This window comes from Eptatretus burgeri, chromosome 2 (assembly GCF_056783735.1).
Source record: "Eptatretus burgeri isolate ZD-2024b chromosome 2, Ebu_testis_v1, whole genome shotgun sequence".
NCBI classification, from domain to species: Eukaryota; Metazoa; Chordata; class Myxini; order Myxiniformes; family Myxinidae; genus Eptatretus; species Eptatretus burgeri.
The window spans coordinates 61,906,851-61,930,830 of record NC_140962.1 but is presented as its reverse complement, the minus strand read 5'-3'; the positions used below and the strand labels follow the sequence as shown (position 1 = coordinate 61,930,830).

At 40.8% G+C, this 23,980-nt stretch overlaps 1 protein-coding gene across 7 annotated transcripts in view; it reads left to right on the top strand.

Annotated features, from left to right (window-relative positions):
• Window positions 1-23,980, top strand: part of DICER1 (dicer 1, ribonuclease III) — a 251,195-nt gene that overhangs the window by 110,780 nt on the left and 116,435 nt on the right. For all 7 annotated transcript variants that reach the window (XR_015055053.1, XM_085869504.1, XM_085869501.1 and 4 more), the window contains exons 13-18: window positions 3,592-3,724; window positions 4,180-4,255; window positions 5,231-5,370; window positions 12,245-12,424; window positions 13,114-13,327; window positions 17,299-17,452. Coding sequence is in view for 6 of the 7 variants with exons in the window: in XM_085869504.1 (XP_085725630.1) it covers window positions 3,592-3,724; window positions 4,180-4,255; window positions 5,231-5,370; window positions 12,245-12,424; window positions 13,114-13,327; window positions 17,299-17,452 (897 nt within the window). In the remaining variant the exon portion in view is untranslated. The remainder of the gene's footprint in view (window positions 1-3,591; window positions 3,725-4,179; window positions 4,256-5,230; window positions 5,371-12,244; window positions 12,425-13,113; window positions 13,328-17,298; window positions 17,453-23,980) is intronic.

The following is a 23,980-nucleotide window of genomic DNA, read 5'->3' as shown; positions in this document are numbered from 1 at the left end:
TGTTGTTAATGCAATTCTATACCTAAACACATACCAAGTGGGCTTAAACATTTTTACAATTATTTACATACATAGCACTGGTTCGGTCCCTAGTACAGAAATGGAAATTTAAAAATCGCTCTTCAGCCCTCTTCTGGGCATCAGGTGCCCATCAAATGGTCCTTCACTGTTGAAAATAGTGCTTAGGGCGAAGTTATAGGAAAAAATAATAATAATAAAACGCAGGTGGGACCATGTGGCTGTTTGTCGGTGGCAGTCTCCTTGACCCACATGGCCCACATTGCATGAATATCTTCTTTGTCTTGGAGGGCATCCTCATAGGGCCATCATTGGGGTAGACTACCCTCTCGCTCCTGAGGATTATTCTGTCCCACTTGTCGCAAAGTTGATTATCCCTGTGTCGTAAGAGGCGACCAGGGTTGCGTCAGGAAGGGCATCCGGCGTAAAACCTGTGCCAAATCAGTATGCGGATCATAACGGATGATCCGCTGTGGCGATCCCTAACGGGAGCAGCCGAAAGACGAACAACTTGCCACAAAGTTGATGAACTGGGCCACAACGAGTGGTCCTTGGCGGTCAATGTTGAAGAACGAGGCCACACAAAAGCGGTCCTCAGCAATTAATTTGGGGCCACAGCACAGTAGACTGTGCAGATTAACTTAGGAAGGCATGACAAGGGTGACAGGAAACAGGCAGGGCGACAGGCATGGCAAAGGCATCGGCAACACGGCAAAGCCAAATCAGGCTCGGGAGGCGTCGCTGGACAGCTCTCGGTGGTGCACACGTATCTGAAGGAGATGGTGGCGGTGCCAGCTGATCTGAGAACAGGATTTGCTCTCACATAAACGTTCCCCCCTTAATCTCATGGGCCTATCCTTGTCACAGCCCATGCCACCCTCCCCCCAGTTCCTATCTGTGCCTGCCCTACGCTAACCTCCTTCTTTACATTGTCCCTCTGTCCCCTAACTAGAATGTCCATCTCTTGGGTTCCTATCAGTTGGTGCCAAATTCCTAAAAAAATCCCTATAATCCCCGAAGGAAGGATCCCTTGGGAAGAAAAGGTTGATCTGTGGGAACCTCAGCACAAGTTTGAGATATGTCTACAAGTCCCACGGATTCTACCGGTGGGCGAATCCAGCAGCCAGTGGTTATCTGAGTGGTGGATAGTGTGTAGGGGCAAACACAACACTGATAACTATTCTATCCATTATCACATCAACAATTAAACTTCCCCAGGACTTACAAAATGTCTCTTTAAACTGTGTGGTTCTAACAATCAAATTCACCCGTCGCTCCGCACGTTGGTGCTCACACGAGTTAGGGCCTTACCCTCTGTTCTTCATCTGTGCCTCCATACGGTTTCCTGGCTGGACAGTATGGCTCCATTGGCAGATGGGTCCTGCAAACAATGGCCGGTCCAGGGAAGGGGTTTCCCCGAATGTGGAAAACCTGGAGAAAATGGTTCGGGAGGTAGTGGACAGGCAATTAAGAAGATCAGGGCCATGGCAGGCTTCTCCAGTGATGGCATCGGCAATGTCACCACGGAATACCCAACTCAGAACTACAGGGGGAGGAATTTGGAATTTAGGAGGCCTACACCTTATCCCATGAGGTGTTATAACAGTGATCGGTTGGGTCAAATACATGGCACCAACATGGTCACCCACATGGCTGCTTGTTTTATCATTTACCGAGGACACCATTGAGCGGATCATGCAGTGCCCCCTGAAGGTTATGGCAGGAATTTTGAATTTGACCAGGGTGCTGGTGATAACCTGCTTACACAGTTGAAAAACACCATAGGATGCTGGGAAACACTAGGGTGCTGACAGTGTAAAGTCCGATCAGAAATCAAACTCGGATTTGACGTCTCAAAGCAAGTCGGCTGACTCGAAGCTTGGTATATTGTTCGCTCATTTTGCACAAGTGAAAAATAGTACAAGCCGGTAGGCGGACATGGGTAGATGATCAAGTCGAATTTAGTCGTTTTTCAGCCGTTACTAGCCAACAAAAGCGTCCATAGCAACGGTTCTTTCTCACACATAACTAGGACATACCATGAACCTACCATACCAGTTTCATGTATGTCTGACTCATAGTCTCTGAGATATAACGAACTTTGTTTTTGGATTTTCTTCGACCAGGGTTCATTCAAAGTCTATCTTCTCCGACAGTTTTCATGGGAGCGGGCTGAATTTTTTTTTATCAAGGAGGCTGAATGTGTTGCCCCACAAACGATCATAGTTTAATTTTTGAATTTCGATATTTTAATTTTTTTAGATTTTTTTTTGAAAATTTCAAAGGCCCGTTGCTAGGCAACCGAGGGGTCCATAGCAACGGTTCTCAAACGCACACAACTCGGTCATGGTATGAACCTACCACCAGAGTTTCATCAAAATCGGCCTACGATTAACAGAGTACTGGCCTGGACAGACAGACAGACAGACATAACGATGGAAAACCTGACAATAAGGGTAGATAGATCGACTACCCAACAGACATAACGACGGAAAACCTGACAATAAGGGTAGATAGATCGACTACCCAATTATGCAATTTAAATTATAAAGCATCCCAAAATGAAAAGCCCATCCGCATCTGCTTTCTACTCAAACTAAATTTGATGAAAACAACTGCTAAAAATGTAAAATTTATCAATTATCATTCTCCATATTTTCATCATTAAGGTTTGTTGAAAATTTGATGATAAAAGCTCAAGTGGTTAAAAAAAAATAAGTTATGGCTGACACGCACGTGCACGATCCCACTATGTAGTCGGATGTGCGCATGAGTTAAATGGTCATTATTTCATTTTTCTTTCATTCTAAACCAATTCCAGTCTGCTGGCTTTCACATTTGTTCCTTTGACCTTTCCACCCACGGTCCTGAGCATTTATGACCCTGCTCTTTTTTTTTTTTCAAGTTCATGTGTTTTATGTTCTGTAAACCTGCAGGTATCCTCCTCACTGAACATCCAAAACACTCCCATTTTCAACTTCATCACTTGTAAAAATTACTTTAAAGTGACATCTATTAGAACAGGTGCTCTTGTCTTCATCTCAGATCACTTCAAAACGGTTTTACTCATCTGGGAGTAACTACCATGTTAATTTGATGAAAAGTTTTGTCGTACCGCTTTTAAGAGGTTGAAAGTCCACCAAAATACCAACTTTGTACAATGTGTTGCGTCAACGTGATTTTGAAAAATTTTCTTTTTCTTGAAATCTCGCAAGGAACCTTGTACTATTGTACTCTCTGGCATTCAAGTATATAAATTCAGCCAAACATTCAAAACGGCACTTTAAAAGGGTATGAAAATTGCTGTTATGGTATTTTTCACTGTAGTTGTAAACCACGAGTCTGCATCAGGAACATTGCATGGTTTTGGGGGAATGATCTTGTGCATATATATATATATATATATATATATATATATATATATATATATATATATATATATATATATATATATATATATATATATATATATATATATATATATATATATATATATATATATATACACATATAATGTATTTTTTTACGTTCTGATGCTATTGTGCTTTGTTTGTTCGTTTTCCATCTTTGCAGGTACTGTGCCAAGCTTCCAAGTGACCCTTTCACACATCTGGCTCCAAAATGCAAGACTGTGGAAAAGGAACATTGTCTCTTCCAAGCCACCTTGCACCTCCCTATAAATTGTCCTTTACGCGACCCTGTTTTGGTGAGTCCGTGTGTTTGCCCACTTTTGTCTTTTATTTATACAACATCCTAAGTTTTTGTTTTTAATTTCCTTCCTCGAACCAAAGCCTAATTTTCAATCACTCCTCTACCTCCATCTCCCCCACCTCCTGCTTTCCATCCTCCACTTATATACCCACCATTCACTCTGACTGTTTCATTTCACCGTACCCCTTTTACAGCCCATACATAGTTCTCAACCCCCCCCCCCCCCGCCCCCGCTTCCCCAAGCACCATTTTCACCTTCAGTAGCCTTTTCTTCTTTCATTCTTGTCTTCTCTCCTTTACTGTCCACTTACTACTTGTCATTTTATTTGCTCTGATGGCTTATCTTTCCTTCTCTTTATTTCTCAACAACTTTTTTGCTTTGTGGCTTTGTCTTCTATCACCCATTCCTTATATTTCCTTACATGTCTGTCTTTCTCTATCCTTCCCCAGGGACCTCTTATGAAGACTCATCAACTTGCCGAGAAGGCCGTGGCCCTATTTTGCTGTGAGAAGCTTCACAAAGCAGGTACTGTGCACTGAGCCTCCCCTAGCCCCGGTCTCCCCTCCCTTCCAAATGGAAAATAGGGTCTCATAGTTACCATTGGATTGGAGTAATATCTTGAGAGGGATTTTTCAGATGGGAGGGAGGGGGGTCGAGTTTGCAAGTGGAAAGGAAATGATAAGGTTGGTTACCAATACGGAAGAAGGAAACAGAGCTGCATTCTTTGAGGTTCTTCCGAGCATTTGTGAAAGGATCTGCTTCCGATTATGTATGGAGGCTGGAGCAGTGCATGCTTGGTAAAATGGAGTACCGCGCCCTGGCCCCCGGAACTGCTATAACCCCATTGCCTTGGCAGCTGGGCCCATTGCCCAGAGTGCCTTGCCAGAGTTGAGAGGCAGAGATGCCTTAATTGGGGTCGAAGGTTAAATCAACTGAGCATTGGAAGGCAACAGAAGCACGATCGGGTGGCTTGTGCCGACTAATTACTTTAATGTCATCTTGATTGCGACTTCTACGTGGAGTGTTTGTGCTGAAAACGTGGCATGTAATAGAAGCCAGATGCAGTACGCAAGTTGGGAAACTTTGTGGTGCACTGTGGCAAGTCAGAAGGCGTGGACCTTCAGTTCCTGCTGTGTATTACAAGTCGTAATTCCTTGCACATTTGACCCCAGCAGTGTCTGATTTCCAGGCCTAACATGAAGAATAAAGCTTCCTTGAATTAGAGGGTGACGGTTGTGTTTTCTGTAAGATTAGCAAGCACCCTTTTTAATCCCCATCATTTTTTTGTTTCATTTTTTACTTTATTGGACACAATTTTGGGATAGATAAAATGTCAAACTGATTTGATTATCGTATCTATATATTTATTTATTTATTTATTCTGAGCTTGCTTGAAAATTATAGCTTGAGAATTCCTTTATCCTTACACTCATTAAAGTGTTGCTTCACTGCCAAAGCTAAAAAGGTTATGTTTATTTACTTATTTTCTTTGCCTGGCAGGTGAGTTGGATGATAATCTTCTCCCTGTGGGCAAGGAGACTGTGAAGTATGAAGAAGAGCTTGAACTCCACGATGAGGAGGAAACTGGTGTACCCGGCCGGCCTGGCTCCACCAAGCGCCGCCAGTGTTACACGAAGACTGTGAGGACTGTTCATTTAGGATGTAATTTTTTGCTACAGATGAAGTCATAACCCACAAAGCAATCTTTGTAGCGGCATTTTACAGATGGTCAGATGTTTTCAAACAACAGTAGTATTTTTTATTTTTTTATTTTACATTAAACAAGGTATATGGAAGTTATTGAAAAAATATTCACATGCCCGAGAAAGAGGCAAAGAAGATATAATTGAAGAGAAAATGCATCTGAGCTTGCTTACAAAATAAATAACACGAAGATGCATTCACAGATAACAATGATTTTTTTTTTTCAAAAAGTAACACAGAAAAGCTTGTTGGTAACATTGAAGAGCATGTATAGCAACATTGAAGAGCATGAAGAGCATGAAGAGCATGTACAGTCACCTTGACTGTAAATGCATTCATCTTTGATGAAAAAAAAAAAGTAGCTCATTTACCGACCACCCAAATATTTCCACGTCTTTAAAGTTTTTGTGATCATTTTAACTCTACTCACATTGGATGAATGTGAGATAATGTCATGCAACAACTAACTGTGTCATGTCAAAGTCATGACGTTCTGCTTTGAGGGTTACACTGCAGAGTGACAATGTAGAAAACAAATCGTAGAGTAAAAAGTCCCACATTTCAAATGTGTATGCCCAAACCACCTCAAAAAAACACTTTGTCGACAAGTTGATAGGTAATACAGACAAAAGAAACAACTTCTTCAGATAATGGATTTAAAGGGAAAAGGGGTAATGCTGCGAATGAAGGACGTCACATTGGGGGGTGGTGGGAATCCCAGCGTGTGTACGTGTTCTGTGTGCATATAGCATTGTCATTACGAGTAAGCCTTTATTTCCAAAACGTTAACTGCTCAAAAAAACATTTATTCTCATGTTAGTCAGGTCAAATATAACACTAACCATTGCTTACACTTTTTTTGTGTTCAAATCTGCAAAGCCGAAGTGGGAAATGTCCATTTTTGTTGGAGAAAGCAACTTTGAGGGGTAATAAACACCATCTATCTATAATTCCAGCTGTGTGTGTGTGTGTGTGTGTGTGTGTGTGTGTGTGTGTGTGTGTGTGTGTGTGTGTGTGTGTGTGTGTGTGTGTGTGTGTGTGTGTGTGTGTGTGTGTGTGTGTGTGCGTGTGCGTGTGCGTGTGCGTGTGCGTGTGCGTGTGCGTGCGCGTGCGTGCGCGCGCGTGCGCGTGCGTGCGCGTGCATGCGTGTGCGTGCGTGTGTGTGTGTGTGTGTGACCGCTGTTTCTCGACAACCACCGGTCCGATCTGATTGAAACTTGCCAGGTATATTGCTGGGGACCTGAGGATGTGCCTTTTCAAGGTTCGATATTAATCAGACAAGTGGATCCCAAGTTATGGCCATTTATTTACCAAACCAATGACAAGACACATTGTTGCGTGGGCGTGGCCGATGGGAGAAGGGAAGCTCAGCCGCGTTCCCCATTACAGGTTACAACGTACGGGCTTCCGGAGAGTGATGACTTCGTGTATTCTAATAATTTCTTGATTTCTTATGCGCATTTATAAACACTATGCCCCAAGTTATGATAGTTTTCATATTAGACAGTGCATACATTTCGGTAACATCAGAGTGAGCTGGTGTGCTCCGAACCAGGAAGTAAATTTTTTTTGTTCCTCTCTTCTCTTCTCTTTTTGTTTTTCCTTGCGACGACATTGCGAAAAGGCAAAATACGTTGGCGCTAATTGAATAATTGGCCATTAAAACTAAATTGCGAATAATCATAACTGTGATATGCGAACTTCCGGGCAGCGCACGTACGGGCACGCGAGAGCGAAGAAACGGCCTGTGTGGTTGTTGTTTCTTTCTCGCGGTTTGAATATTTATTTATTTATTTTATTTTAATTTTTTTTTTACGGGCATGTACTAGTTAATAACAAACACGACAACAGAAATAAAATGCTTCACACTATTTCTATATATTTCCATCTTGCAATAAACCCCATTATTTCCAATGAAATAAGGCAGTGGGAAAGGAGTCGAATGCAGCTTTCTCTGTCCGCCTCCGCACATAAGTTGCTGGCATTGTCACATTATTGCTAATGTGAATGTGTGTGCCTGATTCCTCTCACCCATGCAAAAAAAGAAACACACATGCCACCTCCTACAACTTGCAGAACTTCACAACATATAAAATGTGTGAGTGGATCGTCTCGGCCATGTATTGGTTCCCCATGCTCTGTCTAACTACTCCCATCCAAATCATGCACCGTTCACGCTCATTGTACAGCACAAGCTCCTAAAACGGTATATACACGTGCCCGAATCCACTGACGGCATGGGCTTCGTCTTCTTCGAAAAATAATCTACCTCCCGGAAACACGAAATGACCAAAATACCATTGGTGTTTAAACGAGTAACCTTGCGTGAACTCCATTCTGGAGTGTCTCTTTAAAGGCATTTTATGAATGTCATTACTTCATGTGGATGACCATGATGTGAGTTGAATGGTCCTTTCATCGGTTGATAATTGTAAACGTCAGCAAATAGTTTTTTCTGTTTTAGCTGTACTACAAATTTCAGTGAAACTTGCTGTCACTCGCTGTTGATTCGAGTATTCTTGACTGTCGCAATCTCTTGAATTGTGATACGCGGATCATGAATTGAGCATTTCTTAATCGCAGCGACTTTGTCCTCGCATCAGTGCAAGGCCTGCGTGAACGAAGTCTGTCGTGCTTACCCGTTTTATTTTAATTTTTTCCTCCCAGAAAGGATGGTACCCATCGCCGAACAGTTTGAAAGCGAAGACGACCATCAGGGAGTATTTCAAAACATTTTTACACAATTTCCCTTGCAATTTTTCTTCTGCTTCTCTGTGAATTTGGATGTTCATTCTTTGATGAAACATTCTGCCATGACCACTTCCTCATTACTGGATGGCATTATTTAATTTCGTGAAACAATACAAACTTTGACAAACTTCATATTTACCAAACGTATCAATAAATAATGGGACAACATACGAGTACTGTCGGACCCCGCTATTCGTGGGGGATACGTTCCTGAAAAATGCCATGAATGTCGAATCTGCAAATGTGGGGGCATTGCTTCAATGGAAAAAAAAGTGGGATAGGTTCCCAGTGGTTCGTGATTCATGAGGGAAAATCAAAAATCTCGCGAAAAAAATGCGAATGCACCTGTGAAAGTGCGAAAAAGAAAACCACGAATACACCTGCGAAAATGTGAAAAAAAAAAAACTGTGAATACGAAACACGAAAGAAAAACTACAAATACGTAAAGCACAGTGTCGCGAATGTCGAGCAGGTCACATTTTATAAACTGCAAGTATGTGGGGTCTGCGAATAGCAGGGTCCATCAATGCATAACATTTTATGATCACAAAGACCGTTAATTACCTCCACCACTGAAGGTGGACGGAGGTTGTGTTTTCAACCCTGTCTGTTTGTCTGTCTGTGAGCAGGATATCTCAAAAAGTTATGGACGGATTCGGAAGAAATTTGTTGTTTAGGTTGGGTGTATGACAAGGACGAATCGATTAGATTTTGGTGAAGATCCAAATCCGGATCCAGCAACTAGAATTTTTTTAAGTGATTCTTCACCATTGAGAGATGGCGGCAAAAACGATATATAGCACGATATCTAGAAAGGTTTATTGACGAATTATAACAAAACTAGGTCGATGAGTTGTTTAGGTGACAATAACAAGGCAATTAGGTTTTGTTTCATATCTGGATTCAGATCCAGCTATCAGTGGGATACAAAACATAAACTGTTCAGCCGAGTGGAGGTGTTATGCGCTCTTCCGAGTTCAATTCTAGTGTTTGTTCTGTTTTTAGGTATTTCAAAGCTGGAAATTGTTTGCTGTATTACTAACTTCTTGCTGCATTTAAAAAAAAAATGTAAGGGGGAAATATTTTATTTTATTTTATGTTGTAAAATGTTATGCAAAGACATGTGATTCGAATTGTGATGATTAATATAATACTCTGATATGAATCTGGAAGAAATGCAATGAAATTAGAAACATGCCCAGTGCTGTGACTGCCTCGGCTTAGCATCTAACCTCCAACTTTTTGACCACAAGAATTCTATGTTCCGTTCTTTCCTTTTCCTCTTGGCTTCAAAAATTCTTTGACAAACCGCAGCTTATCCAAGATGCTTGGTGATTTACGTCGGGGTTTTTTTTCCCCCATGACTTTTTGCATAACTAAAGCTAGCATGGTACCATACCACACTCGTGTTTGCGCATGCAAGCAGTGCTGTTCGCATAACATTTGCTGTACTTTAAATGGTTTCCATGACATTGAATGTTTGCCTTAAAGTTTTGCTTATGACTTTGTCACATCCCAGTGGTGACACAATGCTTAGTGCCTTCAGAAAGTATTCACACCCCTCAACTTTTGTCACATTTTGTTGTGTTATAGCCTGAATTTACAATGGATTAATTTCAATTTTTTGCCACTGATCCAAACAAAATACCCCATAATTACAAAGTGAAAACATGTTTTTTAGAAGGTTTTTGGTTTTTTACAAATTAATTAAAAATGAAAAGCTGCAATGTCTTGCATCAATAAGTATTCAACCCCCCCTCCCCTCCCCCCCAGAGTCAATACTTTGTAGAAGCACCTTTGGCAGTGATTACAGGTTCGAGTCTTGCGTATGTCTGTATCAGCTTTGCACATCTGGATTTGGTGATTTTCTTCCGTTATTCCTTGCAAATTTGTTCAAGCTCTGTCAAGTTGGATGGGGAGCATTGGTGAACAGCAATCTTCAAGGTTTTTCCACAGATTCTCAATGGGATTCAAGTCTGGGCTTTGGCTGGGCCACTCAAGGACTTTCATGTTCTTGTTCTGAAGCCATTTCAGTGTTGCTTGGGGTCATTATCCTGTTGGAACGTAAATTCTCACCACAGTCTGAGGTCTTTTTCATTCTGAAGCAGGTTCTCCTCAAGGATTTGTCTGTACTTTGCTCCATTCAGTGTTCCCTCTGTCCTTACAAGTCTCGCAGTCCCTGCCACTGAAAATCATCCCCATAGCATGATGCTGCCACCACCATGCTTCATGTAGGGAAGGTGTTATATGAGTGATGAGCTGTGCACAGTTTCCGCCAGATGTAGCGCTTTTCATACAGACCACAGAGATCAATTCTCATCTCATCAGACCACAGAACATTTCCCTCATGTTCTCAGAGTCTTTCACATGCCTTTTTGCAAACTCCAGGCGTGCTGTCACGTGCCTTTTTCTCAAGAGTGGCTTCCGTCTGGCCACTTTCCCATAAAGCCTTGATTTGTGAAGTGCTGCAGAGATTGTTGTCCTTCTGGCAGATTCTCCCATCTCAGCCAAGGAGCTCTGTAGTTTTTGTCAGAGTGGTCATTGCATTCTTGTTCACCTCCCTGACCAAGGTCCTTCTTGCCCAGTTGTTTAGTTTGGTTGGACGAGCAGCTCTAGAAACAGTCTGGGTAGTTCCATATTCTTTCCATTTCCTTATGATGGAGCTCACTGTGCTCTTGGGAACTTTGAAAACTCTAGAAATTGTTTGATACCCTTTCCCAGATCTATGCTTCCTCACAATTCTATCTCTGAGTTCTACAGACACTTCCTTGGACTTCATGGTAGAGTTTCTGCTCTGACATGCATCATCAACTGTGGGTCCTAATATAGAAAGGTATGTTTATTTCTAAATTATGTCCATTCAATTAAGTTGGCCACAGGTGGACTCCAATTATCTTGCAGAGACATCTCAAGGTGACGAAAGGGAATTGGATGGACGTGAGCTCAATTTCGAGTATCATAGCAAAGGGGGTGAATACTTATTGACGCCACAGATTTCAGCTTTTCATTTTTAATTACTTTGTAAAAAAATTCTAAAATCATGTTTTCACTTTGTCATTATGGGGGTATTTTGTGTAGATCGGTGAAAAAAATTTAAATTTAATCCATTTTAAATTCAGGCTGTAACCACAACAAAATGTGACAAAGATCAAGGGGTGTCAGGGGGTGTGATCAATATGAGATTGTGTTAACATTCCCCATGTATACATTGTATCATTCAGCAATTACAATTGGTTGAGATTTTCATCCTGGAAAGTTTGAGAAATACACATAGCACATTCACTTGTGCTGTCTTGAATACATCCAATCACTTCAAATTTTAGGGGTTAAGCCCAGCCGAGCCTTGTTGGCTCTTGGAACAAAGACGTTCGTACCGGATGTTGTAGGCTCATGGGTAGCAGGTTATTTCGGTAGCTAAGCTCACTGACTGAGTATTTTCCTGGAATTGTTCCCCTTTAGAGTAGATACTGATTAAAACTGCCATCCTGGTGAAGTGCCTTCTGAGGAGTTGCATTGGGGGGACACAACATCCTTTGGATGGGAATGTAAGGCTTCCTATCTCACCTGGATTTAGGTTGTGAATGTTAATTATCCCACAATACATTTTGAAATATGTGTGCCAACACTTTATCCAGCTTGGAGATTAAATAATTTATCACAAAAAAGCACAATGTGGATGATAAGTTTGATGGTATCAATTGTAAATGTGTAAGTGTTACTATGATCAGCCATATTTCCTCCCTTGCGTCTAAATTGTATTGCATTCCCTTGTATATCCTTTTAAATGAAAATATGATTGCATAAGTTTTGTTAAGTTATTTTTTTTTGTATACAATATTGAGGTTCATGCAAGATAAGTTTGCTGGTGCTTTGTTTCGAAAATTCCTTCATTCATGCATACATTTATTTTAAAAAATTTGCAGATTAAGTAAGATTGTAGAAAAGATTGCTCGTACAGTATAAAACATTTTGTTTTTAATGCCGATAATGTCGCTGTTTTTATTTTCTAATCTTTGCATTCTTTCTCTTTTCTACCCTTCATGCACTTCATCTTTGAAGATTGCTGAGTGTTTCCAAAAAAGTCTACCACATGCAGGACAGCCCTGTTTCCTGTACCTCATTGGTATGGTGCTAAGTACACCACTTCCAGATGAGTTGAACTTTCGGCAACGCAAGCTGTACCCTCCAGAGGACACACAACGCTGCTTTGGCATCCTTACAACCAAACGCATCCCACAAGTACGGGCTCAAAACTGCAACACCCAGGGATGCTTTTGATAAGATTTTACATTTTACCTCCACCCCATCCACTCACCAACCTCATCACCCCTTCCAATTTTGCATTATATGGGTCCATCTTCATAACACACACACACACACACACACACACACACACACACACACACACACACACACACACACACACACACACACACACACACACACACACACACACACACACACACACACACTAGGATGTGATTAGATTGACAAAATGAAGAGTATATAATAGAAGAGAGAATAAAACGATATTTTGGGAGGATGGGTTGATGAACATGAGTGAAGGGTTGGAGAGGAAGGTGTAAGGTTGGTGAAGGGGTAAGATTGGAGAATAGTAGAAAAGAAAGGAATGTAACGGAACTTAGTTTTTGATTAAAAAAAATGGCATGATTTTTGCTGATGTAATTTGTTGATGACCCCTATTATCCCTGGGGCTCTACGGCCTTGACACCTCTTGTATCGGTCTCCATATTGTATTTGCCCTGCTGGAATACCCAATTTGATTTGCTGATGATACTTTAATAATTTCCTCTTGCTCGAAGTGCTTGCACTTTTTCCAATGTGTACAAGTAATTAATTCACTTTTGGCTCGGGATTTTTTTGTTTTGTTTAATTTTTAATTGTTTTCTTTGACTTCCTACTTCCAGATACCCTGCTTTCCCGTGTACACGCGTTCCGGAGAGGTGACGGTGGAAATCCGGCTCTGCCGTGAGGGCTTCACGCTGAGTGCAGAGCATCTTGGACTCCTCACCCGCTTCCACCAGTACATCTTCTCTCACATTCTGCGCTTGGAGAAACCGGCGCTTGAGTTCAAACCGACAGAGGCTGAGGCAGCCTACTATATCCTTCCACTGAACCAAGGTCTGTATGGAAAAGATTCTCAAAAATGCCATTCGTCAGTCATTATTTATTAATTTCATATGAAAAAGATAGTTTTTTTTTTCTCATAAATATTATACAACTAGATGACCTGTGATCCCGTTGGGTTCCCGTTGTGATAGTGATTGATAAAAAAAATCATTTCAAAAAAAAAAAAGATAGTCCAGCGAACTATACTGCTGAGGTTGTTTGCATTGATCAAATAATCCCGAGGAGTGCTTGACTGAATCGGGAATTGATTTTTAATAAATAAATTTGTTGCCCGATTTGAACGAAACTATGAACATGTAAGTATTATATCAAAATGGTGGTTTATTTTATGCTTAAAAATAAATCGTTCTTTGTCTATACTAAATGTTTGAGATTTTAAAATAAATAATTTCAAGAAAAAAAACAAAAAAGATAGCCCAGCCAACTATACCACTGAGGTTGTTTACATTGATCAAATTCTCTCAAAGTGTACTTGACTGAGTCGAGAATTGATTTTTTAATAATTTTTTCATTGCCCGATTTTAACGAAAATTGATACTGCACACCGCAGGAGAATGGTGAGTGAGGTGGGCCGAAAAATTTTGCGCTATCGTGTACCGTTTTGACTGTATTTCAGGAACATACATACATACATACAATATGAGAGTTTTAGTAATATATAGATAAGTGAGTTCATGGTCTACGTTATTTTTTTGACTTAAAAGGCTTCCTACAAAACGCTCATAATTGTGATATAGTTTTACTTTATTTTATGTCACAATAATTATTTGTATTTGAAAAAAAATTTTTTTGCTCTGCAATGGCCAAACATATGGCCATAAAAGCCTGGGGTTGGTGGTTTACATTTGAATCCTTTGAACATTCCCCGTACGGTTACATTGATCAGGACTTTCCAAAATAAAATGATACACATAGTAGCTTGCGAACTAATGTGGTGGAGAGATCTTTCTCCCCCGATCTCCAAATCTCCCCCACCCCCATCATTTTTCAGCATATACTTATACTTCTTCCATGCATCCCAAAATCAACATTATCTTGCATCGAAGCTGAAGCATCGTACTATTAATTGGCAATTGGTGATTGGCTTTAACAGCAATAAAAAAATTTTTATTACGGACCCTAGGTATCAAAAAGCTACATATATCGAAGTAACATTTTCAACGGGAGCACGTCGCCACCATTAGAGCATTTAAATTGCATCAGATGTGCTAATGTGTGCGAATTGTTGCTCCGAGCTTGCCGGCTCGATGACTGAAGGCACCATTTGCATTTTTGCGGCCTCAATTCTAATCTTGTTTAGAATTCCGTGTGGACATGGGTAACTTGCTAGTAATGTACAATGAATGAGTGGTTTAAGTGTAGTCTTCTTGTTCAAAAATAAATAAATAAACCAGTCTTCTTCTTCTTCTTCTTTCGGCTGCTCCCGTTAGGGGTCGCCACAGCGGATAATCCGTATGATCCGCATAGTGATTTGGCACATGTTTTACGCCGGATGCCCTTCCTGACGCAACCCTGGTCGCCTCTTACGACACAGGGATATGGTACACCTATTTTAACCGGGGTATACACCGGCCCAGTACACTGGTACTCACTTTGCCGACCTCGGAAGGATGACAGGCTGTCAACCCCCTGGTGTATTAATTCAGTGGCCCAACGGGGCTTGAGCTCAGGACCTTTTGGATCCCAAGCCGCTGCCCTAACCACTGCGCCAACACCAGGCTCAAATAAATAAACCAGTCTACGGTAGCTGTTTTTTCGGATATTTCTGTTGCTTAATTGAATCATCAAAAATCACTAATGATCGACCTTTTGGTAAATTTACAACGATAATCCACTCATGGAATTTCTGTATCTTCTATTGCAATAATCTCCCAATGTACATGTGGTATTAAATGGTCTGAAAATAAGATCTTGAAAAATAAGTTGTACCTGAGGTGATGATCCTTCTTTCCCAAGACCTTGCTGCCCTATTTCGATACGAAGATAGCTTAGTCATAATTCACAAGGACAATGCAACCCACAAACCAAAGCTTGTACACTGCCAAACCGAACAGATGTAAAATGTGTTCAAGTAAAGGGTACATGCTCAGTCTTGTATGTAACGTTGCAAAGACAATGTACTTCAACACAGAAATGCATTCACGGCCTTCCCAAAGTTCTGTCTTGCTTTCCGAGTTCTCTTTCGCACTCAAATCTGTTGTGGATTCTCGTTTCATTTTTGTTGTTTGTGGGATACAGAGGATTATAATGGGCAGTGTGAGTGCATTGTCGAGTGTGTTTGGTGGGGGGGATCATCATGAAGTTTGTGGCCCTTCCCTCTTGTCTAGGCAGCTTGCCAAAATTCCATTTGAGGTTTACCCTCCTGGCTGAAGATCTGAGGTTGTGGTGTTGATGCCAAGGGGCTCTCATTGCTCTCTCCGTCTGATGGACCAAAGCGTTCTAAGGCTCTGAGCTGCAAGTGTTCTTGGCAAATAATCATTGTCCCTTCTGAAGGTTGTCCTGGGTATGGTCGACAAACTATTTATGATCTTGATCCGTTCTGACAAGTCGAGGAAACTATCACAGTTTATGCCACTTTTAGAACATTTTGAAATCTTAAGATTGGCACCAGCTTTGCTTTTAAACCAATAGTGCAGGAATTTTATTTCGTTAAAAGCTGCAACTAATCATCTCGAATCGAGCCATCTCGTGACAGTATATGACTTCCAGATTTGGAACGAATACAATGAAATAAGTCAAAAAGATACATTTTAATTCCAAACCATGATGCTGCTATTAGGAAAACTATTTTATCTATGAAGGTATTTTACCAGGATGGTTCAAGCATCACATCGCCAAGCTTCCTGTTTGTTATTGTAGACTGTAGAGCATGTAAAAATAATAGTTATGTGCTGAAATTTTGAGCGATGACATTGCTTACCTTGAGCAAGTGTGTGGTAACAATGCTGGTCAAAGCATTCTGGGTAAAACTAAAATGGCAGCCAAGCATAGTCATGTGTGCTTTGGAACAGAGGTTTATTATTTGTTTCCTTGTGAAGGAAAAAATGAAATGAGCTGAAATACACAGTTACACTAACTACACAGTTTCATTCAATGTAAACGGACTTGAAATTCAATAAAGTCGGTGCAACATGCGTACCAAGGGACCTCACGTGTGATTAAAAGACTTCTTATATGTCCATTGTAACAGCTTCTGGATGGAGGCCGATGATTTATTGAAGAAGATCGTGACATCCGATGAGATTTACGTCCGTTCGTTTCGTGCCACAGTTCATGTGAGCCAGCACGAATCGAAAGCTTTCTTGGTCACCATCACAAATTTAATTTGAGGCTCAGCTCTGCTATCAGCCAGAAAGCTTACAAGAAGTTTTTTTTTTGCACCTTCGCTTAACTTGGTACTTTGGAATTTATTGAGTAGGAAAATAATCAATGCACAATATTACAGTCACTTGTTGCACAATAAAGTGAGGCAACAATTATGCATACAATGGCCAGAAGTGCTGTGTGAGCCCATATATTCACTGTCCAATGATGCTCGCCCTCACGGTAAATGTGACCGCTACTACTCGAGGGGAGATTGTTTATGAAGTTCAAAATAATCCCCCTATGCAGTCCAGATTAGTCACCTTGTGATTTTCATCACTTTGGACCACTCAAAGAACATCTGGGTAGAATAAAGTTTACCAATAATGAAGACATCACAGGACATGTCCTGAAATGGCTGCGTACCCATAACAAATACTTATACCCATATGGCATCAAGGTGCGACTACAACGGTAGTTGGAATTTCATCAACTTTGTGGTACTGTTGGGCTGTCTCAAAACTTAAAATCAAACTTGAGCAAGCAAGCCCTGTATCAAGATTAAATTAAAAAAAAAAAAATAATAATAATAATGATAATAAAAATTGAGGGGGGGGGAGGAGGTAACCATTTCTACTTGCTTTGTTTGAATGTTGCAGTACATGGTTCGGTTGAACTCGACATAGACTTTGTATTCATGGAGGAGACCGAACGATCTGAGGCTCGGACTGGCATCCCGGCAAAGCAGACGGCACGAGACGGAGCTTTTGTATTTTGCCTTGAGGATTATCAAGACGCTGTCATCATTCCACGGTATCAAATGCCAGATTGCAATATCCAACTTTTTTTTCTTTTCATTTCTTCATACCAGTTTGTCATTGTTTGTGATGTTCATCTTGTTTCATTTTTTTTTTCAAGTTGTTACTTCGACTTGCCTTGTAGTTGTAAAGCATTACTATAAATCCTGTCTTGTAAATGTGCATAATGAGAAAGCCGACAAATGGGTTCACTTTCCAATATATAAATGGAAGGGTCCAATCAGAGATCGCTGATGGCTCCCAGTTATAGCCAACTCGTAATATTAGCCAAATGGTAGGACTGCACTTGAAATTCTGCATCATAATGAAGAAAAAAATGGCAAAATCGGAAAATTAATGAACATTTAAATAAGTGAAAATTGGGAAAAGATTGAAAATTGGAAAAATAAATGAATGAATGAAAAATGAATAATTGAAAATTGGGGGGAAATAATAATTGAAAAATTAAACGATTAAAAAGTAAATCGAAATATTTTTCTTCAAAAAGTGGGACACCGAGACTAAACACGAACTATAACTAGAATGGCACCCGGTAGCGAGCGCATACTTCCACCACATAATGCCTAATCCAGTATAACATATCGGGGCCAAGAAATGTTTGAAATATCATGCTGCATATCGTTTTTTTTGCCCCATCTCTCAATGGTGAAGAATCACCTTGTGAATGAAAAAAATTATCATATCTGGATCTGAATTTGGATCTCCACCAAAATCGAATCAATTCTTCCTTGTCACCAGGGCCGGATTTAGGGAAGGACCAACGGGACATTTGTCCAGGACCCAAACTCCAGGGGGCCCACAAAAAACATATGATACATCTATGTATTTATATAGCTGGCATTATTTATTCCCTTGTCTCAGTTTGCAGAGCGAGGGAAGTGGTGTATTGGGTCACCTTTGCTCCGAGAGGCTGCTAATTCGACTTTCACTGTCCAGTTTTTGATAAATTTGTGTTAACACTCCATCAAAATCACTTTATCAATTCGACATCGCTTTGTTAAGCTTTAACTGATCATTTAAAATCCCTTTATAATATAATTCGTATTGAGTTCCTTATTATTTTCTACATTTAGTCGATTTTTTTCCCCCCACGTTCCCAGGAAAATCAGATATTTCTCTCTCTGTATAGCGATTTTAAAATTCCTTTATAATCACTCATTCATTATAACTTTGTGAGTCAATTTTCATTTTGTTCTCAGAGTACATTTTCATATTGCTTGTATAAAGGGTTTTCAGAGCTCCTTCATAATGCCGTGCACGCTGCCATGTTAGTTGTGTTCACTTCTCTGGCAACGACAGCATCAGTAGCTCGCCAATCTAGCACGTTTATCTCATTATTCTGACTTTCTGCAGTGAAAGGTTATGCCAATTATTTGCCCTTGTTTGGTCTTGTTTATCTTTTTTCAGTTGTTTAGCTTGCCAACCAATATAGTGCTGGAGCACTGCATCATGGGAACTGAAACCCACTGCTGCAATGCAGTGCAAGCGCATCATAATAATGTAAACTGTTTAAGTAATCAGGCATTTATATCATCCAGGAAGTACCCACACCCTCAGGGAGTGGCTGGGGGCTTATGTATTATCCTTGTACAAACATGTAATTTAAAATACCTTCCAAAATACCTTTTTTATGGATTTTTTGGGGTATTTAAAAAAAAAAAAATTTGAGTGAGTTTTTGAAGGAGAAGAAACCTTGAAAAAACATTTCCAGAACGGCTTGACAGATTGAGGGGAAACTGCACCTACATGTTCCCCGAGCCGAGGGGATACCAGGGTGCTCACAAATAATTAATAGGTCATTTGGTCTGGCAGCCATATTGAATTGAATGGAAATCTTAAAAAAAATTCTCTTGAAGTGCTTCATCAATCGACGTGAAACTTCACAATTATGATCTCGTAGTCATGGGGAATATATATGTTTTAAATTTCAACTTGATTGGGCACGTAGTCTGTTACAGCCACAATTATTTAATATTTTAAATCTGGGTTCAGGGATTGAAATCAAACTTGGTACAAGTATGTATAATGATCTAATAGTGTGGGTGGAGACATATCTGGTGACGTTGAAGAGTGCCCCTCTAGTTATTTTTAATTTTTGTTCAGTTTTTTTTAAATGTCACAGTGAAATGTTTATACACCACTACACAGTAACACAGTTCAGCTCTTGTTTTTCTTCTTTTCTTCTCACGACGTTTCAAGGTTGGTTGGACGGGAGGTTGGGGGGGAGGGCTACCACTCTAATGCCCCTGGGGCTGCTAAACTTAAATCCGGCTCGGCTTGTCACACACCCAACCTGACCACCAAGTTTCGTCCGAATCCATCCACAACTTTTTGAGATATCATGGTATATCGTTTTTAGCCCCATCTCTCAATGGGGAAGAATCACTTAATAATGATATAATTCTCAGATCCGGATTCGGATCTTCACCAAAATTTAGCGTTGCTGTCCTGAGCCGGTCACCTACACACACAATTTTTTTTTGAACGATTGCCTGAAAACTGTGGCCAAAATCGTGTGACAAACCGACAAACGCTACAGACCAACATGCTTGGTGAAATTATTTTTCACCAAGTAACAAACAAACAGTGGTGAAAACATAACCTCCTTCCACCTTCAGTGGTGAAGGTAATAAATAACATAGTATGTAGAATTAGTTGTTGATAATCATGTCAAATGTATTTTGTACATTGTGCATTGACTGAATGGACAGCAGATGAATTAATTATGTGAATCCCCCTCTTTAGAACACCTATAATTTAACAGTTGAATTCATAATTTGAGCTGCTCTGTAGTGTTGACAACCTGAAACACTGTCAGGATAAATGGAGGACCCAGGTTAAAATGTATAGCGTGTGTTTGCCCATTGTTACCTCCGCCACTGAAGGTGGATGGAGGTTTTGTTTTCAATTCTGTTTGCCTGTCTGTCATTGAGCACAATATCTCAAAAAGTTATGGACTGATTTGATCGAAACTTGGTGGATGTGCGGGTGTGCGACAAGGATGATTTGCTTCAATTTTGGTGAAAATCTAGATCCGGATACTATAATTTTTTTGAGTGATTCTTCACAATTGACAGATCAGGCCAAAAACGGTACATTGTGATGCAGATCCGGAGTTCAAGGCTCACCTCGAGGGGAAGCACTCAAGTTCCTCCCAAGCTCCCAGTCCTGAGGCCACTGAGCACGGATAACTCCACTTGCCGGTGGGTTGCTAAGCAACCCCAAACGCTGGTTGGTACTGCCAATCCTGGCAGGGTTTCACTAATAGGTGTGGGTTCCTTACCTATAGACAGCTGCACCAAGGGGGTTTTGTGCCCTCAACGCACACCCAGATTACTGTCGATTACAGTGAGTGTACGCTGGTTAACAAGAGCAAATCACATAGGGTAGAACTTCCCGGCTAGCAATACGGACTATGCTGGACCAACGGAGGAAAAAACACGACAAACTGGGTCAATTTACAACAAGCAGGGTTGTCACAAGCAAGTAAGGCAAAAGGACACACAAATATTTACAAAACAAGACAAGACGCAGTGCAGAATTAACCCGTTATTAAGAACATACACACTCTTATTTATACTAACGAGAGAGAGAGATCGAGAGAGAGAGAGAGAGAGAGAGAGAGAGAGAGAGAGAGAGAGAGAGATCGAGAGAGAGAGAGAGAGAGAGAGAGAGAGAGAGAGAGAGAGAGAGAGAGAGACAGACACGGACGAACCAGAGAGACAGACAGACACGGACGAACCAGAGAGACAGACAGACAGACAGACACGGACGAACCAGAGAGACAGACAGACAGACAGACACGGACGAACCAGAGAGACAGACAGACAGACAGACACGGACGAACCAGAGAGACAGACAGACAGACAGACACGGACGAACCAGAGAGACGAACCAGAGAGCAGAGCTGTCTTTTGTAATCACCCAGCGGGGGCAGAGTTTGGGAGGTGAAAGATGCGGGCTATGGGTGTTTCCCCATGCACTCATTGGTGCATGGACGCTTACCACCACTTTGGCCCTGCCCAGGTGAGAATTTGGCACCAGAAATGGCCTCAGACCGCTTTGCACTTGGCCACGCAATCGAGCTCCAAGAATAACATGGGGCGAGCCACTCGTTGGCTCTCTGGCCACGAACACGTGCTGGATACCCAATGAAGGCCATAATCGAGTGGAATGCTCAGGCTATCCACATGATATGGAATGGCATCCGGCACACTCTTGCACTCCAAATTTGATGCTAGAACATCCATACCCGAGCATCGATAATAGTGCAAGCCGCTCCCTTGTTCCGTTGGTCACAAAAGACGATGGTGGTTGAGCGATGGCAGTGGTGGTATGGCGTAGCGATTGGTGATGGAATTGTGGTTTGTGGTGGTTGTGATGGTTAATGGCGACGGTAAGTGAGATTAGGTTTTGGTCTGTTGATGTGGATGTTTTTAGGAAGGTGTTGTGGTGGTTGGAGAAATGCTGTAGTGTTGACTTGTGGTCTGAGTCTGGAGAGGGTTGAAGTGAAGTGTCTGTTGGTAATGGTGCGAGGTTTGAAAGTGAAATGGCATGTGCATGCAAATGAGCTTCCCGTTGCTATGCGTGCATGCTTGCGTGATAGAGTTAAATGTGTGCGAAGTAAAATAAGTAAAAGATGGGAATAAAGACATGCCTAAAAGCCCACCCAATCCATCTCTAATTCTGACGCATGATCTTTATAACCCCGATTAACCATTCCGTGTTCATCCATATTACTTGCTTTCTTTCCCTTGATGTTTGTCCCACTGTCAGTTCTACTTTGCTCTTCTATGAACCTCACTCTTGTTGAGAAAAAAGAAAGAAGAAGAAACGCCTGCCATAAATTATCAAACCGCATTCCTTTTGGCCCTTACGGTAGGTTATGAGAAAAGTCTTGAGTCGGAATATCAACCACAATCATCTGACTCTCTCAAGGGAACATTTTTTTTTTATATGTTGGAGAAACTCCGTTCTTGCAAATGTATCCTTGTAAATGGACCATTGTCCATATAAACATGAATTGCATGTACTGATGCAATAACATTTTAAAGAGAGATGTGGTTTGCTTACTAGGAATTGGCAATCACACCAGCACACATCATGATTCCTTTTAATGTTGAGCATCAATTTTGTAAAATGCCAGCCATACCCTCTCAGCCACGTGCTTTTATCATGATTTGGATCCTGGGGCAAAGTTTTAAAATACATTTCCCTCAGCCTGGACAATGGCAATGGCCATGAAATTCACAATCACCTTAGGTTTCCTGACACAGAACATACCTGCCTTGCAAATAACTTTGAAACTCCCCAAAGACATCAAGGTTATTCACTTTATCAAAATAATCCTTGATTTCAACACCTGTAGAGTATCTGCAGTGGTGGCCATCCAATCATTACATCGTCATTATTGCTATTATTTCAACCTTCTGTTAAGCAAATAATCCACATTTGAGGTTGATTCTACCACAAGCATTTAATTGTAACATGTTCAGATTACTGAGAATGTCAGAAGTTTTAGACCTTTGATGAAACAGTCCTTTGCAAAGTGCTCGTGGAAAACATTGAAAATGAAGTGGCTATTATAAAGTTATTTTGACTTTGTTGCATTAACTGTAACAATAACATACTACAATTCTGTCAGTAGATATCTCTTTCTCTTTCTCTTTATCTTTCTCTTTCTCTTTCTCTTTCTCTTTCTCTCTCTCTCGCCCAGGCTTTTTCCTCATCTACAAAAATGACCTCCATTAACGTTTCCTAACTTAACCTGATATGCCTGATTCCACAGAAAACCCTCTTTTTATTACAGCGCGTGCGCTGTATACAATTGCACCGAGTTTGAAATGTCCCCGGTGCCGACCACGTCTCCGCTGTCCCCCCCCCCCCACGTGCCTCAAGACAGCCAATGACGGCCACCCGGTAGATGCAGTGCGTAACCTAGACGGAAATAGCGAAAATTGACGGAAATACCCGAGTATTTCAATAGAAATGTGTGAAACTAATGTGTTATATGTGTGAAAACCATTTAATTTATTGCTTGACGGGAAAAAAACCAAGAAACCCGCCCCTCTCATGTCCGAACGAAAGACGTCATTTCCGCCCACCATCGCATTTCGCGCCGATTGCCGAATGCTGAAAGCTAAGTTCTTCTTATGCTATCATTCTTTTGCGGCCTCCTGCCACGCTGTATCGAATGATTTCATTCCTTCTGTTATAAATAAAGGTGCTTATCACAATAATAACAAGATTTTTACATTTCAAATATTAAGTACGCTTTTTAATTGTTTTTCAACTGAAAAAGCATAAATTGCATAGTTTAACATTAGTGTACTCATTTGCTTCACCACATGCGCTGTATTGAAGGATTTCACTTGTTTTACTTGAAGAATACTCCACATGGCAGTGTCATTAGTATAGTACCTCATCCCATGGATATACATATGTGTATATATATATATGTATATATATATATATATATATATATATATAAATATATATATATATATATATATATATATATATA